Below are 22,694 nucleotides of genomic sequence, written 5' to 3'. Positions count from 1 at the left end.
TAAAAAAGTAGAAATGTCTGCCTATATCAGAAAGGTTGATGCATTTGATTATGCAATGGGTAACTGGCTCATGTATACTGAGCTAATTGAACATTATTTTGCAGCAAATGAAACAGCCAATGAGAAACGAGTACCAATTTTGTGAGTGCATTGGATTTAAAGGCATACAGTTTGCTTCAAAGTTTAACTGTTCCAACCAAACCATCCAAAATGAGCTTTTCCGATATTGTCAAAGTGATGCAGGAACCCTTAGAAACAAAAGCAATGTCAACTGCACAACACTACAGGTTCCATAAGCAGAATCAAAAGGAAGGGGAGTCCATTTCAGCATCCATGGCTGAATTGAAGAGATTTTCTGAGCATTGCCAGTTTGGTAATGGTCTTAGTAATGCACCGAGTGAAGGTTTAGTTAATGGGATCTTATAAGAAAGCATTTAAAAATGGCTCCTAACTGAAGCACAGCTTACATTTAAAAGAGCGGTTGAAATTGCTGTTCCAGTGGAAACCACAGACAGAGGCATAATTTAATTGCAGTCAGGAATGAATGAGAGTGTAAACAAAATTGCAGCATCCAAACAGAAACTAGCCTGACCAAACAAACTGCGTTATCATTCACCAAACAAATGTGGGTTTAAAGGTAAAACTTTAAGAAAATATAACAAAGTATGACACATACAAAGAGCCTGTCAGGCAGACAAAAATAAATGAACTGCATGGGGAAGAAAAAAAGCTAAAAAGTGAAGCTGCAGTTTCAAAAAGAGCAGTAATCTGCATGCTGTTGACGAAAAATCTGATAATGATGAGAGCGACACAGGACCCAAACATTAATCCCTCCTACGAGCACCATGTCCACATCCCTCCATTTTCCCTACATCCACGTGCCAATTCAAATGTCTTGAAAGCCTTTAATGTATTTGCTTCTACCACCATACTAGGCAGTACATTCTAGGCATCCACCACTCTGAGTGAAAAAACTTACCCTTACATCACCCTTGAACCTGCCTCCTCTCACCTACAATGCATTCCCTTGGGTATTAGACATTTCACCCCTGGGATCACTCTATCTATGCCTCTTGTAAACCTCTATCAGACCTCCCTTAAAACTGCGAAGATCCAGAGAAACCAACCCAAGGTTGTCCAGCCTCTCGTGATAGCACGTGCCCTGTAAACCAGGCAGCATCCTGGTAAACCTCCTCTGCACCCTCTCCAAAGCCTCAACACCCTTCCTACAGTGTGCCAACCAGAAACTTATGCAATACTCCAGATGTGGCTTGACCAGAGTTTATAACGTTGCAACATAACCTCTTGAGTTTTGAATTCAATGCCTTGACTAATAAAAACAAGCATTTCATAAGCTTTCTTAACCACCTTTTGACTTGTGTAGCCACTTTCAATGAGCTATGAACTGATCTCTGTTCAGCAACACTGTTAAGGATCACAGTTTTTAACAGTGTACTGTCTCCTTGAATTTGCCCTACCGAGGTGCAACGCCTCTCATTAATCTTGACCAAACTCCATCTGCCCATATTTACAACTGATCTATATCATGCTGTATTTTTTCCAGTCTTCTACACTATCCACAACTCTACCAATCCTGGCATCATCTGCACTCTAGGCGTGACCACCTCTTCAAAAGCCTCATCTATAATATCCTCAGCCTCCCGAATGATCCTGAGTACATCCAACTCCTTGACCCAGCCAGTTAGATGCTGAAGCTGGGTGCACTTCCTGCAGGTGTAGTCATCAGGGAAACTGTCAGATATCCTGAATTCCCACGTCTATTATCCCATCCTGACTACTCTATATCAAAAAAAGAAAAAGGCATGCTCTTCTTATCGCCTGTTTATGCCGAAGCCAGTTAAGCAAAAGTCTTGACACTCTGCCAGTGGCACACTCAAACAATGGCTGCTCCACTTGAGCCTACCCTCCTTTTATTTGCAGCTGAGGGTGGGCCTCTGACGCGATACTTCCTGTGCCACTTCCTTGGAGCCCAATGCTCTATGGTTCACCGCACAGGACCGCAGGGCTCATGACAATGGTAGCTTTGACAGCTTTTGTGGAATTTTCCCTTTCTGTTGTGGGGCTTCTCTTGGATCCCTGATGGTGTGGCATTGTGTTGCAATTGACTCTGTAACATTTGGGGGCTAAGGAATTTTGGACCAACACTTGGTATCAGGAAAAGTTAGTTCAGTAGATGGTACACAGGTCAGCCATGAATTCAGATGGCTCATCCAAGATACAAATTTTAGCCTAATTGGGCTTGCTTATTAAATATCATGATTCTTCTCTATTTTGCACAACTATACTATATAATACTTGAGTAGTACAGAATTGGAGAAAGGTAATGTAAAAGAGAAACTTCCCTGTTTACCTTGATAGGAATTACCTGAGAATGAACACCTCCATTCATCGCTCTGCATTTCTGTTGTTGACTGGAGAGCATTTGGCCGAAGCACTTTTATTGGGACACACACTATCAACTCACTGAAGCGGTATATTTGCAAACCTCAGCGTCGCCATCCAATGCGAAGCAGGACGAGGATTGCCTCTGGTGAGAATCTGTGAACATTCAAACAAAATCATCAGTATTTTTGTTTACTGGCATGTTATTATTTTGTTTACTGGCATGTTATTATTTTGTTTACTGGATGTTTTTATTAAAAACAGATGCTGCCGATGCAACGCAAATGGAACGTGTGAGACTGGAAAGCAGCATAGATATAAGCATTGAGATAGAGAATCCATCTGGATCAACAGGGTCGAGCCCTTTCCAATACCTTCAGGTCAGCAACACCTGAATGCTTCTATCAGTTGATTTGTACTCTGACGACTATAGCTCATTGATGAATTGTGATGACAAGACATTGAGCATTGGCTCATGTCCTATGTACAAAAATAATGGCCCATGTAATGTTTTGTATTTTTGATTTGACCCAAAAACAAGTTTGGCCAATATGTTACAATTATACACCTGCCAGGTGGCACGGGTTGGGTGGCATGGTAGCATCGTGGTTACGGGCATCACCTTATAATGCTAGCAATCACCATTCAGGGTTCAATTACCTCTGTAAGGAGTTTTAATGTACTGCCCATGAACATGTAGGTTTTCTCTGTACTCATTAGGGTTAGTGAGTCCTGGCCATGCAGACTGCCCCCAGCACAATTCTTGCTGATTTGATTTGATACTAATGATGCACTTCACTGTATATTTTGATGTACATGTGAGAAATAAAGCTCATCTTTATTCTTATCTCTGTACTCTGTATAAGATAGCTGACTGATAAATTATTGTGACAAGACATTGAATATTGGCTCATGATCTTTGTATGGAAATAGTGACCTTTGTGATATCTTGTTTACTTTGATCTGGCCCAAGGACAATTTTAGTCAATTTGTAAGTCATACATTTGCCAAATGTGTGTACTTTAAACACATTCCATCCAATAACTGCAAGAATTTCCTTAATGATAGCAGATTGAGAGTAATGAATGCCAATCACACAAATAACGTACTTGTGTTATATTAACAGGATCAAAATTAGTAAAACAGTGTGGTGACAACTTATTCCATCTTTGAGAGAGCAGTGCCCTCTGCACCAACTACTCTTTACAGTAAAGCAATATCCAAGCAGGCAATGTTCTGCTTGCCCATTTCCTTGCTTTCAATGTTCCAAGTTTAAATTGATTCATTAGCCAATGAATAATTCTCCATGCATATCAAAAGAACATAGACCAGTACAGCATAGGACAAGCCTGTCAGCTCACATGGTTGTAATAACCTTTTAAGATGGTGCTGGTGAAAGTTTTTATTTTATTTATTGAGATACAGTGCAGAATAGGCCCTTCCATCCCTTCAAACCGTGCTACCCAACAATGCCTCAATTTAATCCTAGCCTGATGTTGGGACAATTTATAATGACTACCAACCAGTTCATTTTAGGACTGTGGGAGGTAACTGGAGTACCTGAAGGAAACCCACACGGCAAGGGAGAAATGTACGGACTCACTGCAGGCAACAGTGGGAATTGAACCTGGGTTGATGATACTGTCGAGCGTTGTGCTACCACGCAGCTCCTGTATGGCGACATTTTGCAAGCAGCTCGCAAAGCTACTAGATATACTACTCTAGAGCTACTGTTGCTGCAGTCTGGAGCCTGTAATTTCTCTTGAAGCGTATTGGTTGTTTGTCTCTCTTTGGGTGTAGTTTTTCATTGATTCTATTGTATTTATTTGTCCTCCTGTGAATGCCTGCAAGAAAATAAATCTCACGAAAGGAAATGGTGACATATATGTACTTTGAACCTTGAACATTAAGATCAATTTAACCCTTAACTCCTCCATACACCTCCATATTTCTTTTATCCATTTGCCTATCTAAGTCTCTATTAAACATCCCTGATGTATCTGCCTCTTCTGCCACACATTGCAGGGCATCCCAAACATCCACCACACAATGTGTAAGAAAAAACTCATTTCTGACATTCTCTATACTTTCCTCCAATCTCCTTAAAATGATGCCCCCTTGTATTAGCCATTTATACTCTGGGAAAGAGAAAAGCCCAGATCACTTGACCTATTCACATTAGATGTGCTCTATAATCAAGGTAAATCTCCTGTCTAAGGCTTCCACACCCTTCCTAATATGAGGCGACCATACCTGAACACAATACTTCAAATGTGGTCTAACCAGGGTTTTATAGAGCTGCAATATTACCCCACAGCTGTTGAACTCAATTTCTATGACTAATGAAGGATCGTTTCCATAGATGCTGCCTGGCCTGCTGAGTTTCTCCACAATTTTGTGTGTGTTGCAAAACATCACAGACCTTCTTAACAATGCCATCAACTTGCATGGCAACTTTGAGGGACCTATGATTGTGGAACAGCTTGAATTACTTTATACAATCTCCATTAAATCTCTTCAAGTGTTGCTTCCGGTGCAGGAAAATTGTGAAGTCTATAGGGATAATAACAGTGTCTCTTTGAATGAAATTTCTCTCTCCAGCAATGTTGTGATTGGACATCTCTGGAGGAACGTTCAATGTGCAACTCTATAAATGTACAGAGTTACATTTCCTTTACTGACATACTTTTACCAGCCAAACTGCAAAGAAAAAAAAACATGCATTTATTCAACTTCTTTTAGAGATGCTGGAAGTTCAAAGCTCTTTGTGGACGAAGTGGTACACTAATGTGGTCATAGTTTCAAAGAAACCATCAACGTTGCTTCCATCAGTTCCTTATCAGCATCAGTTCCAATGGTTATGTTTGTATTTGTGTACTATCACATCCTGATTAATAAATGGATCTTTAGCCTGGTTCTAAATTTCATGGCCTGTAATGTGTACATTCCTTCCACGGACCAGCTGATAGTGTGGTTAATCCAATATGGCAGAGGGCTTTTTAAACTGCAGCTTCCACAGCCTCTCTCCATTCTCCTCTTTTGATTACATAGAATAGAGTTCCACCAGCTCAGATTTCAGGTTCAAATTTTTGTCGCATTTCAATAAGGAATACGGTGAAATGCATCCTTTGCATTTCACTGTCTGCTCTAATGTTGGCATTTATTTCAAGGGGAATAGAATATAAAAGCAAGGAGATAATGCTGAGCCTTTATAAGACACTAGGCAGGCTGCACTTGGAATATTGTCAAAAGTTTTGGCCCCATATCTCAGAAAGGATGTGTTGTCATTGGAGACAGTCCAGAGGAGGTTCATGAAGATGATTCTGGGAATAAAGGAGTTAACATATGAGGTGCATTTGGCAGTTTAGGGCCTGTACTCACTGGGATTTAAAAGAATGCGTAAAGATTCCCTTGAAACCTACTGAACGGTGAAAGGACTTGATAAGGTGGATGTGGAAAGGATGTTCCCTATGGTGGAGGTATCCAGAACTAGAGAGCCTCAAAGTTGAAGGGCGACCCTTTCAAACAGAGGTAAAGAGGAATGCTTTTAGCCAGAGAGTAGTAAATCTGTGGCATGCTCTGCCACAGATTCTGGTGGAGGCCAAGTCTGTGCGTATATTTAAGGTGGAAGTTGATAGTTGCCTGATTGGTCAGGTCATCAAAGGAATAGGCGAGAAGGTAGGTGTATGGGGTTGAGTGGGATCTGAGATCAGCCATGATGGAATGGTGGAGCAGATTTGATGGGCTGAATGGTCTAATTCTGCTTCTATGTCTCATCGTCTTAGAACATAGAAATATTCTAACATTGACTTACAGACTTCCAATCGAACTTCAGGCTTCAAACTTTGGTACCAACCCTGGGAATGGCCAATGACAGGACCCTAAACTCCATTGGGACTCTGATCCTCATGCATCCTGCTCACATGGACATCTGATCCTGGGAGTCAGAGGCAGAATTTGCAGCCATTTAGCTAAAAAGTTTCATCTTTGTTATAAGACCATAAGACATAGGAGCAGAATTAGGCCATTTGGCCCATTGAGACAATTCTGCCATTCCATCATGGCTGATTTATTATCCCTCTGAACACCATGATGGGGTATGACAGAAGGATAAATGAAAACGTGCTTCAGAGTTTTAATGATATATTCACAGTCGGTGGTCACTTTATGAGCTACCTGCTGTACGTAATAAGATGGCCACTGAGTGTATGTTTGTGGTCTACAGCTGCTGTAGCCCATCCATTTCTAGGTTTGACATGCTGTGCATTCACAGATACTCTTCTGCATATCACTGTTGTTTCGTGTGGTTATTTGAGTGTCACCTTGCTGTCAGCTTGAACCAGCTTGGCCATTTTCATAGAAACACAGAAAACCTACAGCACAATACAGGCCCTTCAGCCCACAAAGTTGTGCCGAACATGTCAATAGACAATAGACAATAGGTGCAGAAGTAGACCGTTTGTCCCTTCAAGCCTGCACCGCCATTTTGAGATCATGGCTGATCAACTACTATCAATACCCGGTTCCTGCCCTGTCCCCATATCCCTTGATTCCCCTATCCATAAGATACCTATCTAGCTCCTTCTTGAAAGCATCCAGAGAATTGGCCTCCACTACCTTCCGAGGCAGTGCATTTCAGACCCCCACAACTCTCTGGGAGAAGAAGTTTTTCCTTAACTCTGTCCTAAATGACCTACCCCTTATTCTCAAACCATGCCCTCTGGTACTGGACTCTCCCAGCATCTGGAACATATTTCCTGCCTCTATCTTGTCCAATCCCTTAATAATCTTATATGTTTCAATCCCCTCTCAATCTCCTTAATTCCAGCGTGTACAAGCCCAGTCTCTCTAACCTCTCTGCGTAAGACAGTCCAGACATCCCAGGAATTAACCTCGTGAATCTACACTGCACTTCCTCTACAGCCAGGATGTCCTTCCTCAACCCTGGAGACCAAAACTGCACACAATACTCCAGGTGTGGTCTCACCAGGGCTCTGTACAAATGCAAGAGGATTTCCTTGCTCTTGTACTCAATTCCCTTTGTAATAAAGGCCAACATTCCATTAGCCTTCTTCACTGCCTGCTGCACTTGCTCATTCACCTTCAGTGACTGATGAACAAGGACTCCTAGATCTCTTTGTATTTCTCCCTTACCTAACTCTACACCGTTCAGATAATAATCTGCCTTCCTGTTCTTACTCCCAAAGTGGATAACCTCACACTTATTCACGTTAAACGTCATCTGCCAAGTATCTGTCCACTCACCCAGCCTATCCAAGTCACCCTGAATTCTCCTAACATCCTCATCACATGTCACACTGCCACCCAGCTTAGTATCATCAGCAAATTTGCTGATGTTGTTCTCAATGCCTTCATCTGAATCGATGACGTAAATTGTAAACAGCTGTGATCCCAATACTGAACCCTGTGGCACCCCACTAGTCACCACCTGCCATTCCGAGAAACACCCATTCACCGCTACCCTTTGCTTTCTATCTGCCAACCAGTTTTCCATCCATGTCAATGTCTTCCCCCCGATGCCCTGAGCTTTGATTTTACCCACCAATCTCCTATGTGGGACCTTATCAAATGCCTTCTGAAAATCGAGGTACACTACATCCACTGGATTTCCCTTGTCTAACTTCCTGGTTACATCCTCGAAAAACTCCAATAGATTAGTCAAGCATGATTTACCCTTGGTAAATCCATGCTGGCTCGGCCCTATCCTATCACTGCTATCTAGATATGCCACTATTTCATCCTTAATAATGGACTTTAGCATCTTCCCCACCACCGATGTCAGGCTGACAGGTCGATAGTTCTCTGTTTTCTCCCTCCCTCCTTTCTTAAAAAGTGGGATAACATTAGCCATTCTCCAATCCTCAGGAACTGATCCTGAATCTAAGGAACATTGGAAAATGATTACCAATGCATCTGCAATTTCCAGGGCCACCTCCTTTAGTACCCTAGGATGCAGACCATCTGGACCTGGGGATTTGTCAGCCTTCAGTCCCATCAGTCTACTCATCACCGTTTCCTTCCTAATGCCAATCTGTTTCATTTCCTCTGTTACCCTATGTCCTTGGCCCATCCATACATCTAGGAGATTGCTTGTGTCTTCCTTAGTGAAAACAGATCTAAAGTACTCATTAAATTCTTCTGCCATTTCTCTGTTTCCCATAACAATTTCACCCAATTCATTCTTCAAGGGCCCAACATTGTTCTTAACTATCTTCTTTCTCTTCACATACCTAAAAAAGCTTTTGCTATCTTCCTTTATATTCCTGGCTAGCTTGCGTTCGTACCTCATTTTCCCTCCTCGTATTGCCTTTTTAGTTAAGTTCTGTTGTTCCTTAAAAACTTCCCAATCACCTGTCCTCCCACTCACCTTAGCTCTGTCATACTTCCTTTTTTTTAATGCTATGCAATCTCTGACTTCCTTTGTCAACCACTGTGGCCCCTTTCCCCCCTTTGAATCCTTCCTTCTCCGGGGGATGAACTGATTTTGCACCTTGTGCATTATTCCCAAGAATACCTGCCATTGCTGTTCCACTGTCTTTTCTGCTAGGCTATCCGTCCAGTCAACTTTGGCCAGCTCCTCCCTCATGGCTCCATAGTTTCCCCTGTTCAACTGCAACACTGACACCTCCGAGCTGCCCTTATCCTTCTCAAATTGCAGATAAAAACATCATATTATGATCACTACCTCCTAATGGCTCCTTTACTGCAAGATCGCTTATCAAATCCTGTTCATTACATAACACTAAATCCAGAATAGTCTTGTCCCTGGTCGGCTCTCGTACAAGCTGTTCCAAGAATGCATCCCGTAGGCACTCTACAAACTCCCTATCCTGTGGTCCAGCACCAACCTGATTCTCCCAGTTCACCTGCATGTTGAAATCCCCCTTAACTACTGCGACATTACCTTTGCCACATGCCAATGTTAACTCCCTATTCAACTTGCACCCAATATCCATGCTACTGTTTGGTGGCCTGTAGACAACACCCATTTGGGTCCTTTTGCCCTTACTGTTCCTCAGTTTTATCCACACAGACTCTACTTCTCCTGACCCTATGTTCCCCCTTGCAAAGGACTGAATCTCATTCTGCACCAACAGGGCCACCCCACCCCCTCTGCACACATTTCTGTCCCTACGATAGCACGTATACCCTTGTACATTCATTTCCCAGGTCTGATCTCCCTGCAGCCATGTCTCCGTTATCTCAACAACATCATGGTTACCCATTCGCACCTGAGCTTCAAGCTCATCCACCTTATTTCTGACACTTCGTGCATTCAGATATAGAATTTTTAGCCCATTTCTCCTCTCTCTGTTTGAATCGCTGCCTATTGTGCTTAACCCAGCTCCCTGAACTCCCATCGGGCTATACGCCCCTAGAATGTCCCTACCTTAGAAATTACTAGGCTTACCCATAACCCTCTATTTTTCTAAGCTCCACGTACCTATCCAGGAGTCTCTTAAAAGACCCTATCATATCCGCCTCCACCACCTTTGTCAGCAGTCCATTCCACACACTCACCACTCTCTGTGTAAAAAACTTACCCCTGACACCTCCTCTGTACCTACTCCCCAGCACCTTAAACCTGTGCCCTCTTGTGGCAACCGTTTCAACCCTTAGGAAAAAGCCTCTGACTATCCACACGATCAATGCCTCTCATCATCTTATACACCTCTATCAGGTCACCTCTCATCCTCCGTCGCTTCAAGCTCTGCTTATCTCTGACCTCTCTCATTAAGAAGGCATTTTTATTCATAGAGTTGCCCTCACTAGATGATTTTTTTTCTTTTTGAACCATTCTCTGTAAACTCTAGAGTCTGTTATGCATGAAAATCCCAGGAGATCAGCGGTTTCTGAGATACTCAAACCACCCTGTCTGGCACCAACAAAGTCACATTGATCTATTCCTTCCCATTTTGATGTTTGGTCTGAAGATTAAATGAACCTCTTAAATTAATGGGGATATATTACAGATCACCCAACAACCCACAAGATTTAGAGGAGAAATGAGTAGGGAGATCGCAAACTGTTGCAAGGTTGTGATAATAAGTGATTTTAATTCTGATCACATTGGCTGGGACTCCCATATTATAAAAAGGCTGGATCAGATAGAGTTTGTTGATAGCGTTCAGGAAAGTTTCCTTAATTAGTATATAGAGGTCGCAACCAAAAAGAGTGCAACACTAGATATCCAGTTAGGGAATGAGACAGGACAGGTGACAGAAATTTGTGTAGGACAACACTTCGTATCAAGAGAACATACTGTCATTAGTTTCAGGGTAATTATGGAAAAGGATAGGTCAAGTCCTCAGGTTGGGATTCTAAATTGGAGAAAGGCCAATATTGATGGTGTCTGAAAGGATATGGCAAGTGGGGACTGGGTCAGGTTGTCTTCTGGCAAAGGCGTACTTGGTAAGTGGAGACCTTTAAGTGAAATATTGAGAGTACAGAGTTTGTGCGCTCATGTCAGAATAAAATGCAAGGATAATGGGTCTTGGGAATCTTGGCTTTTGAGAGATACTGAGGCCCTGGTTAAGGTAAAAAAAGGAGGTGTATAGCAGTTATAGGCAGGTAGGAACAAATAAAGTAGAAACATAGAAACGTAGACAACCTACAGCACAATACAGGCCCTTCGGCCCACAAAGTTGTGCTGAAAATGTCCCTACCTTAGAAATTACCAGGCTTACTCATAGCCCTCTATTTTTCTAAGCTCTATGTACCTATCCAAAAGTCTCTTAAAAGACTCTATCATATCCGCCTCCACCACCAGAGTGTAGATGAACAAAGGGACCTTGGGGTTCAAATTCATACATTCCTCAAGTCCACTATACAGGTTGATAGGATAGTTAAGAAGGCCTATGGGATGCAAGGCTTCATTAATAGGGGGATTGAGTTCAAGAGTAGAGAGGTCATGTTGCAACACTACAAATCTCTGGTGAGACCACATTTAGACTATCGTGTTCAGTTCTGGTCACCTCATTATAGGAAGAACGTGGAAGCTAAGGAGAGTGTGCAGAGGAGGTTTACCAGGATATTGCCTGGAATAGAAAACAAGTCTTATGAGGGAAGGTTAGCAGAACTGGGACTTTTCTCTTTGGAGCGTAGAAGAATGAGAGGGGATTTGATAGAGGTCTACAAGATTATGAGAGGCATAGATAGGGTGGATAGTCAGTACCTGTTTCCCAGGGCACCAATAGCAAACACCAGAGGGCATATGTACAAAGTTAAGGGAGGGAGGTTTAGGGAGACATCGGGGTAAGTTTCTTACACAGAGGGTTGTGGGTGCCTGGAATGACTTGCCAAGGATGGTGCTGCAGGCTAAAACATTAGAGGTATTTAAGAGGCTCTTGGACAGGCACATGGATGAAAGAAAAATAGAGGGTTACGGGGTAGTATGGGTTTAGAACTTTTTTTAAAGGAATATATGGGTCAGCACAACATTGAGGGCTGAAGGGCCTGAACTGTGCTGTAGTATTCTAGTTTTCCAGTGTCACCATTGCTGGCAGCCCATTCCATGCATCACCACTCTCTGAGTAAAAAACCTATCCCTGACATCTCCTCTGCAGCTATTCCCCAGCACCTTAAGCCTGTGTCATCTTGTGGCAACCATTTCAGCCCTGGGAAAAAGCCTCTGTCTATCCACACGGTCAATGCCTCTCATCATCTTGTACACCTCTATCAGGTCACCTCTCATCCTCCGTCGCTCCAAGGAGAAAAGGCCGAGTTCACTCAACCTATTCTCATAAGGCATGCTCCCCAATCCAGGCAACATCCTTGTAAATCTCCTCTGCACCCTTTCTATGGCTTCCACATCCTTCCTGTAGTGAGGCGACCAGAACTGAGCACAGTACTCCAAGTGGAGTCTGACCAGGGTCCTATATAGCTGCAACATTACCTCTCGACTCCTAAGTTCAATTCCACGATTGATGAAGGCCTTCTTAGCCACAGAGTCAACCTGCGCAGCTGCTTTGAGCGTCCTATGGACTTGGACCCCAAGTTCTCTCTGACTGTAAAGAATGATACCGTTAAGAAAGTCTTAGACTTCAAGTACTTCGGGTCAAGAATGATGAGTTTGAAGAAGGACATAAAGATACGAAAGGCGCTGGTGTGGAGGTCTATGAACAACATGAAAGAAATCTGGAGGTTGAACCTGACCAGAGGGCTGAAAAAGAGGATCTTCATAGCAGTCAGAGAGTCCAGTCTCATGTACGGATGCGAGACATGGACACTCACCAAGACCATGCAAAACTCACTAAATGGTTGCTATACACAAATGCTTTGGATGGCTTTTGACGTGAGTTGGCAACAGCACATGACGAACGTCGAGTTCTATGACGATCTACTGATGCTCACTACTAAAATTGAGGACAGAAGACTGCAACTAGCGAGGCACTATCTACGCCACCCTGAGCTACCTGCCAGCCTCATCATCACATGGGAGCCCAAGCATGGGAAGATGAACCCTGGGCGCCCACCCAAGACTATGGTCAACACGCTCCTAGAAGATAGCGGCGCAGCTGATGTAGATGAACTGAACACACTGATGAGGGAGAGAGAGGACTGGAGAGTCCGTCATCGTACCCGACGCTGGCCCCCTAGGCCTGAGTTGAGTTGTTTTCCGATGCTATTGTAAAGGAGAATTATGATCAGTATCTCCAAAATGCTCTCCCACTAAGAGATCTGACACCTGACCAGGTTCATTTCCCAATACCAAATCAACTACAGTCTCTCCTCTTGTAGACTTATCTACATGTTGTGTCAAGAAACCTTCCTGAACACACCTAACAAACTCCACTCCATCTAAACCCCTTGCTCTAGGGAGATGCCAATCGATATTTGGGAAATTAAAATCTCCCATCACGACAATTCTGTTATTACTACACCTTTCCAGGATCTGTCTCCCTATCTGCTCCTCGATATCCCTGTTACTATTGGGTGGCCTAGTTGAAAGAGATGGGGGGACATCTTAAATAGATTTTTAGTATCAGTTTTCATTTCAGAGACAGGCACAGAATCTGTAGAAGTGAGGCAGAGCAGCAGTGACATCATGGACCATATAATTACAGAAGAGGTGGTGTTTACTGTCTTCAGGCAAATTTGGGTGGATAAATTCTCAGGTCCTGACAAGGTGTTCCCTTGAATCCCATGGGAGGCCAGTGCAGATATTGCAGGGGCCTAGCAGAGATATTTAAAAGTCCTTAGCCACTGCTGAGGTACTGGAGGATTGAGGGATAACTAATGTTGATCCATTGTTAAAGAAAGTTCTGGTTAGATTGGATTTGGAGATGTTTCCTTTCATGGGTGAGTCTAGAACCAAAAGGCACAGCTTAAGGACATCCCTTTAGAACAGAGATGAAGAGGAATTTCTTTATCCAGATGGTGGTGAATCTGTAGAATCCATTGCCATGGGCAGCTGTGGATGCCAAATCATTGAGTATATTTAAAGCAGAGGTTGATAGATTCTTGATTAATCAGGGCATCAAAGGTGATGGGGAGAAAGCAAGAGAATGGGATTGAGAAGGATAATAAATCAGACATAAGGAATCATGCAACAGACTCAGTGATCCAAATAGACTTGTGCTGCTCCTTTGTCTGAGGGTCTTATGATGTAACAGCTCTAAGAATAAGCCAGGAAGTTATAGGTTGATAAGCCTGGCATCAGTAGTGGGTAAACTATAGGAAAGTATTCTATGGGACCGGATTATTAGATATTTGGATAACTGGACTGATTAGGGATAGTCAAGATGGCTTTGTGCATGGTAGGTCTTATCTAATCAATCTTATAGAGATTTTTGAGGAAGTTGCCCAAAAGTTGATAAAGTCAAGGCAGTGAATGTTGTTTACATGGATTTTAGCAAGGTTTACATGGTCAAGAAGGTTCAGTTCCTTGGCATTCAAGATAAGGCAGTAATTTGGATTAGACATTGTCTCCAAGGGAGAAGCAAGAGAAGGTTGCCTCTCTGACTGGAGGCCTGTGATTACCTGTGTACCACAGGGATCGGTGCTGGGTCTGTTGTTGTTTGTCATCTGTATCAATGATCTGGATGATAATGTGGTAAAATGGATCAGCAAACTTGCGGATGACACCAAGTTTGGGAGTGTAGTGGACAGTGAGGAAGACTATCAAAGCTTGCAGCAGGATCTGGACCCGCTGGAAAAATGGTTTGAATTATGTCAGAATTTAATGCAGACAAGTGTAAGGACAAACCAGAATAGGACTTACACAGTGATCAGTAGGGCACTGAGGAGTGCAGTAGAACAGAGGGATCTGGGAATACAGATCCATAATTTCTTGAAAGTGGTATCAAAGGTAGATAGGGTTGTAAAGAAATCTTTTGGCATATTGGCCATTATAAATCAATTTATTGAGTACAGGAGTTGAAATGTAATGTTTAAGTTGAATAAAACATTGGTGAGGACTGTGTGCAGGTTTGGTCACCTACCTACAGGAAGGATGTAATTAAGATTGAAAAAGTACAGGGAAAATTTTCAAGGATGTAGCAAAGTGTTGAGTACCTGAGATATAGGGAAAAGTTGAATAGGTTAGTGCTTTATTCCCTAGAGCACAGATGGATGAAGGGAGATTTGATAGAGGTATACAGAATTATGAGGGGTATAGATAGGGTAAATGCAAACAAGCTCTTTTCACTGTTGGGTGAGACTTAGAACTAGAGGTCTTTGGTTAAGTGTGAAAGGTGAAATATTTAAGGAGAACATGAGGTGAAACTTCTTCACCCAGAGGGTGGTGAGAGTGTGGAATGAACTGCCAGAGTAAGTGGTAGATGCAGGTTCGATTTCAACATTTAAGATAAATTTTGATAGGTACATGTATGGGAGGGATATGGAGGGCTATGGTCCAGCTGAAGATGGATGAGACTAGGCAGATTAATAGTTTGGCATGGACTCTATGGGCTAAAGGGCCTGCTTCTTTGCTGTAGTTTTCTATGACTTTTTGAGTCTATGTCTTTATGCTTTAATGTATTGAATTGGTGCCACATGATTGGCTGAGCTAATAAAGTAGTCACTGAGTATACATTCTGAATTTGACTTCTCTTGGCTTTGCTTTATTTCAGAAAAGAAGATTATCACGAAAGTTCACTTCTCGGCGGAAAAAGCCCCCCCTTGATGACAGTGAAAATGTTGTAGACTGGTGGTCAAAGTATTACAGTTCCGTGGGCAAAGCTCAAAAGGTATTGCAAGCTTATTCTTGAGAATTTATTCCATAACCTTTGTAAAAACATTGCTCTTTTTTATATTATTCTGTCATTTATTGAAATAATGCAAGCTGTTAACCCTCACCTCTCCACTCTCAGTCCTGATGCAGGGTTCCAGCCTGAAACATTAACAATTTTTTCCCCCACTGCCACTGAGTTCTTCCAGTGTATTGAGCATTTTTCCAAAGTTCAGCATTTGCAGTGTCTTTCTTAATCCTCTCAATGTTTTCCTATTCAATAAATCATGCCTTTTCTGTGACTGAACTCCTTACACTTATCCTTGCTTATTGACTTTGGCCAACTGTTACCTGTTCTCGATTGATCTAACTGTCTAATTGAATTAACTGTCATTTGTGAAAGGAGTTCCTTTTGGCTTATGTGAGTATTTTCCATAGGCAATTCTGTCTCCACTACTTCCGTCAAATTCTTTAGTCGTTTCTTCACTAGCTTCAGAAATTTATGAAATTTGTTGAGCATTTACTAGAATGGTACCTGGGTTTCAGCACCTAAGTTACAGAGAAAGGTTGAACAAGTTAGGTCTTTATTCTTTGGAGCATAGAAGGTTAAGGGGGGACTTGATAGAGGTTTTTTAAATTATGAGGGGGATAGATAGAGTTGACGTGGATAGGCTTTTTCCATTGAGAGTAGGGGAGATTCAAACAAGAGGACATGAGTTGAGAGTTAAGGGGCAAAAGTTTAGGCATAACACGAGGGGGATCTTCTTTACTCAGAGAGTGGTAGCTGTGTGGAATGAGCTTCCAGTAGAAGGGGTAGAGGCAGGTTTGATTTTGTCATTTGTCATTTGCTGATAATTATGTATTGCTACCACAAATATGCTGATTTGTGGTAGCAATACATAATTTTTAAAAAACTATAAATTACGATCAGAAATAGTGTGTGAATACACACACACACACACACACACACACACACACACACACACACACACACACACACACACACACACACACACACACACACACACACACACACACACACACACACACACACACACACACACACCCCCCCGTATAATTAAATAAATAAGTCCTGCACAGAGAGAGGAAAAAAAGAAAAAAAGGGTTAGTGTACATCGGTTCATTAACCATTCAGAAATCTGATGGCAGAGGTGAAGAAGCTGTTCCAAAAACATCAAATATGTTTCTTCAGACTCTTGTACCTCCTCCTTGTTGGAAGCAATGAGAGGTGGGCATCCCTTGGGTGAGGGGGATTCTTAATGATGGATGCCACTTTTCTGAGGCATCGCCTTGATGCTGGGAAGGCCGGTGCCCGTGGTAGAGTGGTCTGAGTTTGCAACTCTCTGCAGCTTTCTCCACACCAGACAGTTGGAATGCTTTCTACAGTACGACTGTAGAAATTTGTGAGCGTCTTTGGTGAAATACCAAGTCTCCTCAAACTGCTATGAAATATAGCTGCTGTTGTGCCATCTTTGTAATTTCATCAATATGTTGGGCCCAGGATAGATCTTTGGAGATTTTGACAACCAGGAACTCGAAACTGTGCACCCTTTTCACTTCTTAGAAAAATAGAGGGCTATGGGTAAAGCCTAAGTTGTTCTAAGGTAGGGACATGTTTGGTACAGCTTTGTGGGCCGAAGAGCCTGTATTGTGCTGTAGGTTTTCTATGTTTCTGATCCCTTGATAAGGACTGGTGTGTGTTCCCTCAGTTTTCCCTTCCTGAAGTACATAATCAATTCCGTGGTCTTACTGACATTGAGTGTAAGGTCGTGTTGTGACACGACTCAACCAGCTGGTCTATATCACTGCTGTACCCTTCCTCGTCACCATTTGCAATTCTGCCAACAACAGTTATGTCATCTGAAAATTTGTAGATGGTGTTTGAGCTGTGCCTAACCACACGGTTGTGAATGTAGAGACAGTGGAGCTGTGGGCATCCATCCTACTTTCTATGAGACCAAAGAGCAGAATTAGTCCATTCAGACCTTCATGTCTGCACTACCTTTTAATCATGGTTCATATTCTTAACTCCATTCTCTTGCCTTCTCCCTGTGACCTTTCATCACCTTACCAATCAAGAACCTATCAATCTTGCCTTAAATATACCCAATGATTTGGCCTCCACAGTCGGCTGTAGCAAAGAATTTCACAGATGCACCATCTGTGTTTTATAGAGACGTTCCTTTATTCTGTGGCTGTGCCCTTGGGTCCTAGACTCTCCCTCTATTGGAAACATCCTCTCCACATCCCTCTTCAGGCCTTTCTCTTTCTGGTAGATTTCAATGAAATTCCAACTCATCCTTCTGAACTCCATCAAGTACAGGCTTAAAGACTTTTCTCATATGTTAAGCCTTTCATTCCTGGGGTCATTCTTGTGACTATCTTCTGGACCCTCTCAGGGCCATCATATCTTTCCTTAGATACAGGCCCAAAATCATCCTTGCCCTTTTTGATGGTCGTTGCTGTGGGATTGAGAGATGTTGCAATTTGTGCATGTGTAATATTATTGAGATTATGATGGGTCTTCTCTTTTCAGTTGAAGTTACTTTTTGTTGCCTATTCCTTGTGTAACACCCTGGGAAAGGCTTCACTGCTAATGTAATGGTCTTTCTGCAGCAGCAGTGTTATGGCTAGAGATAATGGGGGCATTGGAATGTGCGCTGTCCAATGAAGGGAGTGTTTTTTCTTATTGTGTGCCTGAGACAGAGGAGATCTGGGTCCTTTGTTCAGCGGATGATGGGGAGAGAAGATGCCTGAAAGGAGAGGTTGTAGACACCAGAAAGGATTGGGCTTGGAGTGAGGCCGGGAGTTGACGAAGCCCGGGGAAATCGATGAGGACCAGAGGAAGGGGGAACCGTGAGCTCCAACTTGTGCACATCAGACCATTTCATTAAAATGGGCCCTTTTCTTTTTGTTTTTCTTTACTAACCCTTAAAACAAAACAAAAATGTTTGTCTCAATAAAGGATCAAAACAACGATGTTAACGGAGCCACAAATAACAGTAGTGGAGTCACATCCGACAACAGTAGGAATAAGGCTACAGGGTCATCATCAAGCGAAAAACTCATGTCAGGATAGCTACATCAAATATTAGATCTCTTCTTATACGAAGTAAACTAGAAAATGTGGTTATGGAAATGAAAAGACTGGGACTATGTTAAACGAGATGGACAGAGGGAGGATAGCTCAAAAGGGATGACGGATACCAACTGATCTATTCAGGAAGAAGTGAACGTAAGCACAGAGTTGGAATCTTGGTTGATAAGGAATCAGCGAGAACTATCAAAGGCAGTGTATCCATTAGTGGAAGAGTGATGATGCTTAAAATCTCAGCTAAACCATTTGACATTAGCGTCATACAGGTCTATATGCCAACCACGGACCATGGCGATGACGAAGTCGATATGGTCTATGGAGAATTTGAAAATCTAATGAAAAAGACTAAAAACAATGAATTAACTGTGATTCTTGGTCATTTTAATGGCAAAGTTGGCAGTGCAAGAGAAGTTTTGACTGTAGGACCCTTCAGGCTCGGGGAAAGAAATGACCGCGGAGAAAGACTGGTTGAATTTGCAAAAACTAATGATTGTGAACACCTGGTCCAGTCTGCCAAAATGGACCAGTCCTGATGGTTCAGTAAAAAAAACCAAATAGACTATATTTTAGTGCCCAATCAGTTCAGGAATGGAGTGAAGCAGATGAGAACTTACCCTCGTGCTGACTGCTATACAGATCACAACCATGTGGTGTTGGACATGAGTGTGCGTTTGAAGGAGATGAGAAAGGCCAAACCATCAAATAAGATAGACTTTGATTTACTCATTATGGATGAAGCACAAAAGATTGAATATTTGGTCAAAACGGAGAATAGATTTTCAGTCTTAGATGACGAGGGTAGCAACCCGGCAGTGGAGAACATCTGGGAAGAGTTTAAAACAACAGTGACAGAAGTTCCGGAAAAGTCTTTGGGTTTTCAGAAAAAGAGCAAAAGACATAACCCTTGGTTCACCGATGAGTCGAGAAAGTTAACTGAAGAGAAAAGAAACGATATGAAGCCCTACACCACCTGATTCAAAGAAAAGATAGATAGATAGATAGATAGATACTTTATTCATCCCCATGGGGAAATTCAACTTTTTTTCCAATGTCCCATACACTTGTTGTAGCAAAACTAATTACATACAATACTTAACTCAGTAAAAAATATGATATGCATCTAAATCACTATCTCAAAAAGCATTAATAATAGCTTTTAAAAAGTTCTTAAGTCCTGGCGGTAGAATTGTAAAGCCTAATGGCATTGGGGAGTATTGACCTCTTCATCCTGTCTGAGGAGCATTGCATCGATAGTAACCTGTCGCTGAAACTGCTTCTCAGTCTCTGGATGGTGCTATGTAGAGGATGTTCAGAGTTATCCATAATTGACCGTAGCCTACTCAGCGCCAAATGCAAGGAAGCGAGAGAGAATTGGATGAATGAACAGCGTGAAGAAATTGAGCAGTGTTAATGAAGTTATGATTATAGAGGCCTTCACCAAAAGGTAAAGGATATGACAGAATTAAAGAGGACCGGGCCATCAACTGGGTGTATCGAAGATGGTAGTGGTAACTCATGCTATGAAAAAGAAGAAATCATGGACAGATGGGTGAAGTACATCTTGGAATTATTTGAAGATAGCAGGATTGAGGATTTACCAGAATTAAATCAAAAGACTAATCAGCTAAAATATTGATGTCAGTGATGGAAAGTGCAATTTGGAATCTAAATGTCAGAAAGGCAGCCGAAATTCCACTGAAATTCTGAAATCACTTGGTCCAAAGGGGAAAAACGAACCTTTAAGCGATATTAAACAACAGCTATATGAAGGGAAATATTCCAGAGGACTTTCTCAAATCAGTATTTATCGTCTTACCAAAAAGGACAATAAAATGATAAAAACACAGGACAATAAGCATAATGTCTCACTGCATCAAGCTACTGTTGAAAATAGTGTTTGGCAGAATGAAAGGTACAATCAGCGATGAAGTTGGAGAACCGCAGTTTGGTTTTTGTAAAGGCTCAGGAACAAGGGAAGGAATATTTGCAATGAGAAACATCATGGAGAGATGCATTGAGGCACAAAAGACCATCTACTTATGCTATATTGACTATGAAAAGGCTTTTGATAAAGTAAGCCATGGTTCCACACGGTAGGCTTATTCAGAAAGTCAGAAGGCATGGGATCCAGGGAAGTTTGGCCAGGTGGATTCAGAATTGGCTTGCCTGCAGAAAGCAGAGGGTCGTGGTGGAGGGAGTACATTCGGATTGGAGAGTTGTGACTAGTGGTGTCCCACAAGGATCTGTTCTGGGACCCCTACTTTTTGTGATTTTTATTAATGACCTGGATGTGAGGGTAGAAAGGTGGGTTGGCAAGTTTGTAGATACAAAGGTTGGTGGTGTTGTGGATAGTGTAGAGGATTGTCAAAGATTGCAGAGAGACATTGATAGGATGCAGAAGTGGCTTGAGCAGTGGCAGATGGAGTTCAACCTGGAGAAGTGTGAGGTGGTACACTTTGGAAGGACAAACTCCAAGGCAGAGTACAAAGTAAATGGCAGGATACTTGGGAGTGTGGAAGAGCAGAGGGATCTGGGGGTGCATGTCCACAGATCCCTGAAAGTTGTCTTACAGGTAGATAGGGTAGTTAAGAAAGCTTATGGGGTGTTAGCTTTCTTAAGTCAAGGGATAGAGTTTAAGAGTCACGGGGTAATGATGCAGCTCTATAAAACTCTGGTTAGGCCACACTTGGAGTACTGTGTCCAGTTCTGGTCGCCTCACTATAGGAAGGATGTGGAAGCATTAGAAAGGGTACAGAGGAGATTTACCAGGAGGTCTGCTGGTTTACAGAGATTATGATCAGAGATTAAGGGAGCTAGGGCTTTACTCTCTGGAGAGAAGGAGGATGAGAGGAGACATGATAGAGGTATACAAGATATTAAGAGGAGTAGATAGAGTGGATAGCCAGCGCCTCTTCCCCAGGGCACCACTGCTCAGTACAAGAGGACATGGCTTTAAGGTAAGGGGTGAGATGTTCAAGGGGGATATTCGAGGAAGGTTTTTCACTCAGAGAGTGGTTGGTGCGTTGAATGCACTGCCTGAGTCAGTGGTGGAGGCCGATACACTAGTGAAATTTAAGAGACTACTAGACAGGTATGTGGAGGAATTTAAGGTGGAGGGTTATATGGGAGGCAGGGTTTAAGGGTTGGCACAACATTGTGGGCCGAAGGGCCTGTACTGTGCTGTATTGTTCTAAGACATGAGAAAGTAATAGAGGTGCTGAACAAGTACAATCTGGGATGGGAGAACGTGCAGATAATAAGGAACTTGTATTGGAAGCAGAAAGTGGTGGTCAGGGTAAAAAAATGGGCTATCACATGGGCATGTATTAAACGAGGCATAAGGCAAGGCTGTGTTGGATCACTGGATTTGTTCACCCTCTACGGGGAATGCGACCATCCGGAGACAGGTATTCCAATCGGAGACTGGAAGGTGGATAACATCAGGTATGCGGAGGACACTGTGTCATTAGCTGACAGCGAATGCCAGCTGCAAATTATGCTGAGTAAAATGAATGAGAAAAGCCTTGACTACAGAATTAAAATCAACCCGAAGAAAATAAAATTGATGGTGGTAAGCAAAACAAACACTGAAGAACCATTCATGATGGTATTGTTACAAGTGAACGGACAAGACATTGAACAGGTGCAAAAGTTTGAATATCTTGGCAGTTGTCTGACAGATGATGGGAGATGTGAAGTTGAGATCAGAAGGAGAATAGGTATGGCTAAGACCCAGTTCACGAAGCTAAAAGATCTACTATGCAAACGGAAGGTAGAATCCGCTTCCTCGAGTGTTACGTATGGTCAGTGCTGAGGTATGGATCAGAAACATGGACCCTGAAGAAGGATGACATGAAACGAATTAATGCTTTTGAAGTGAAGTGCTATTGACGAATGTTGAAGATCAGCTGGGTAGAGAAAGTTTCAAATGAGAGGGTTTTGTCTGAAGTTGATGGACCACGGATATTGCTGGAGAAGATT

General features: G+C 42.5%; 1 protein-coding gene across 1 annotated transcript in view; it reads left to right on the top strand.

Annotated features, from left to right (window-relative positions):
- The window catches only part of fer1l6 (fer-1 like family member 6), a 325,837-nt gene that overhangs the window by 227,424 nt on the left and 75,719 nt on the right, over positions 1-22,694 (top strand). Inside the window, exons 25-27 of the mRNA XM_073053009.1 lie at positions 2,380-2,551; positions 2,668-2,783; positions 15,498-15,614. Coding sequence (XP_072909110.1) covers positions 2,380-2,551; positions 2,668-2,783; positions 15,498-15,614 — 405 coding nt within the window. The remainder of the gene's footprint in view (positions 1-2,379; positions 2,552-2,667; positions 2,784-15,497; positions 15,615-22,694) is intronic.

This window comes from Hemitrygon akajei, chromosome 1 (assembly GCF_048418815.1).
Source record: "Hemitrygon akajei chromosome 1, sHemAka1.3, whole genome shotgun sequence".
In the NCBI taxonomy this organism is placed as follows: domain Eukaryota; kingdom Metazoa; phylum Chordata; class Chondrichthyes; order Myliobatiformes; family Dasyatidae; genus Hemitrygon; species Hemitrygon akajei.
The sequence above is the reverse complement of the archived record's forward strand: the minus strand, read 5'-3'. Positions and strand labels throughout refer to the sequence as shown.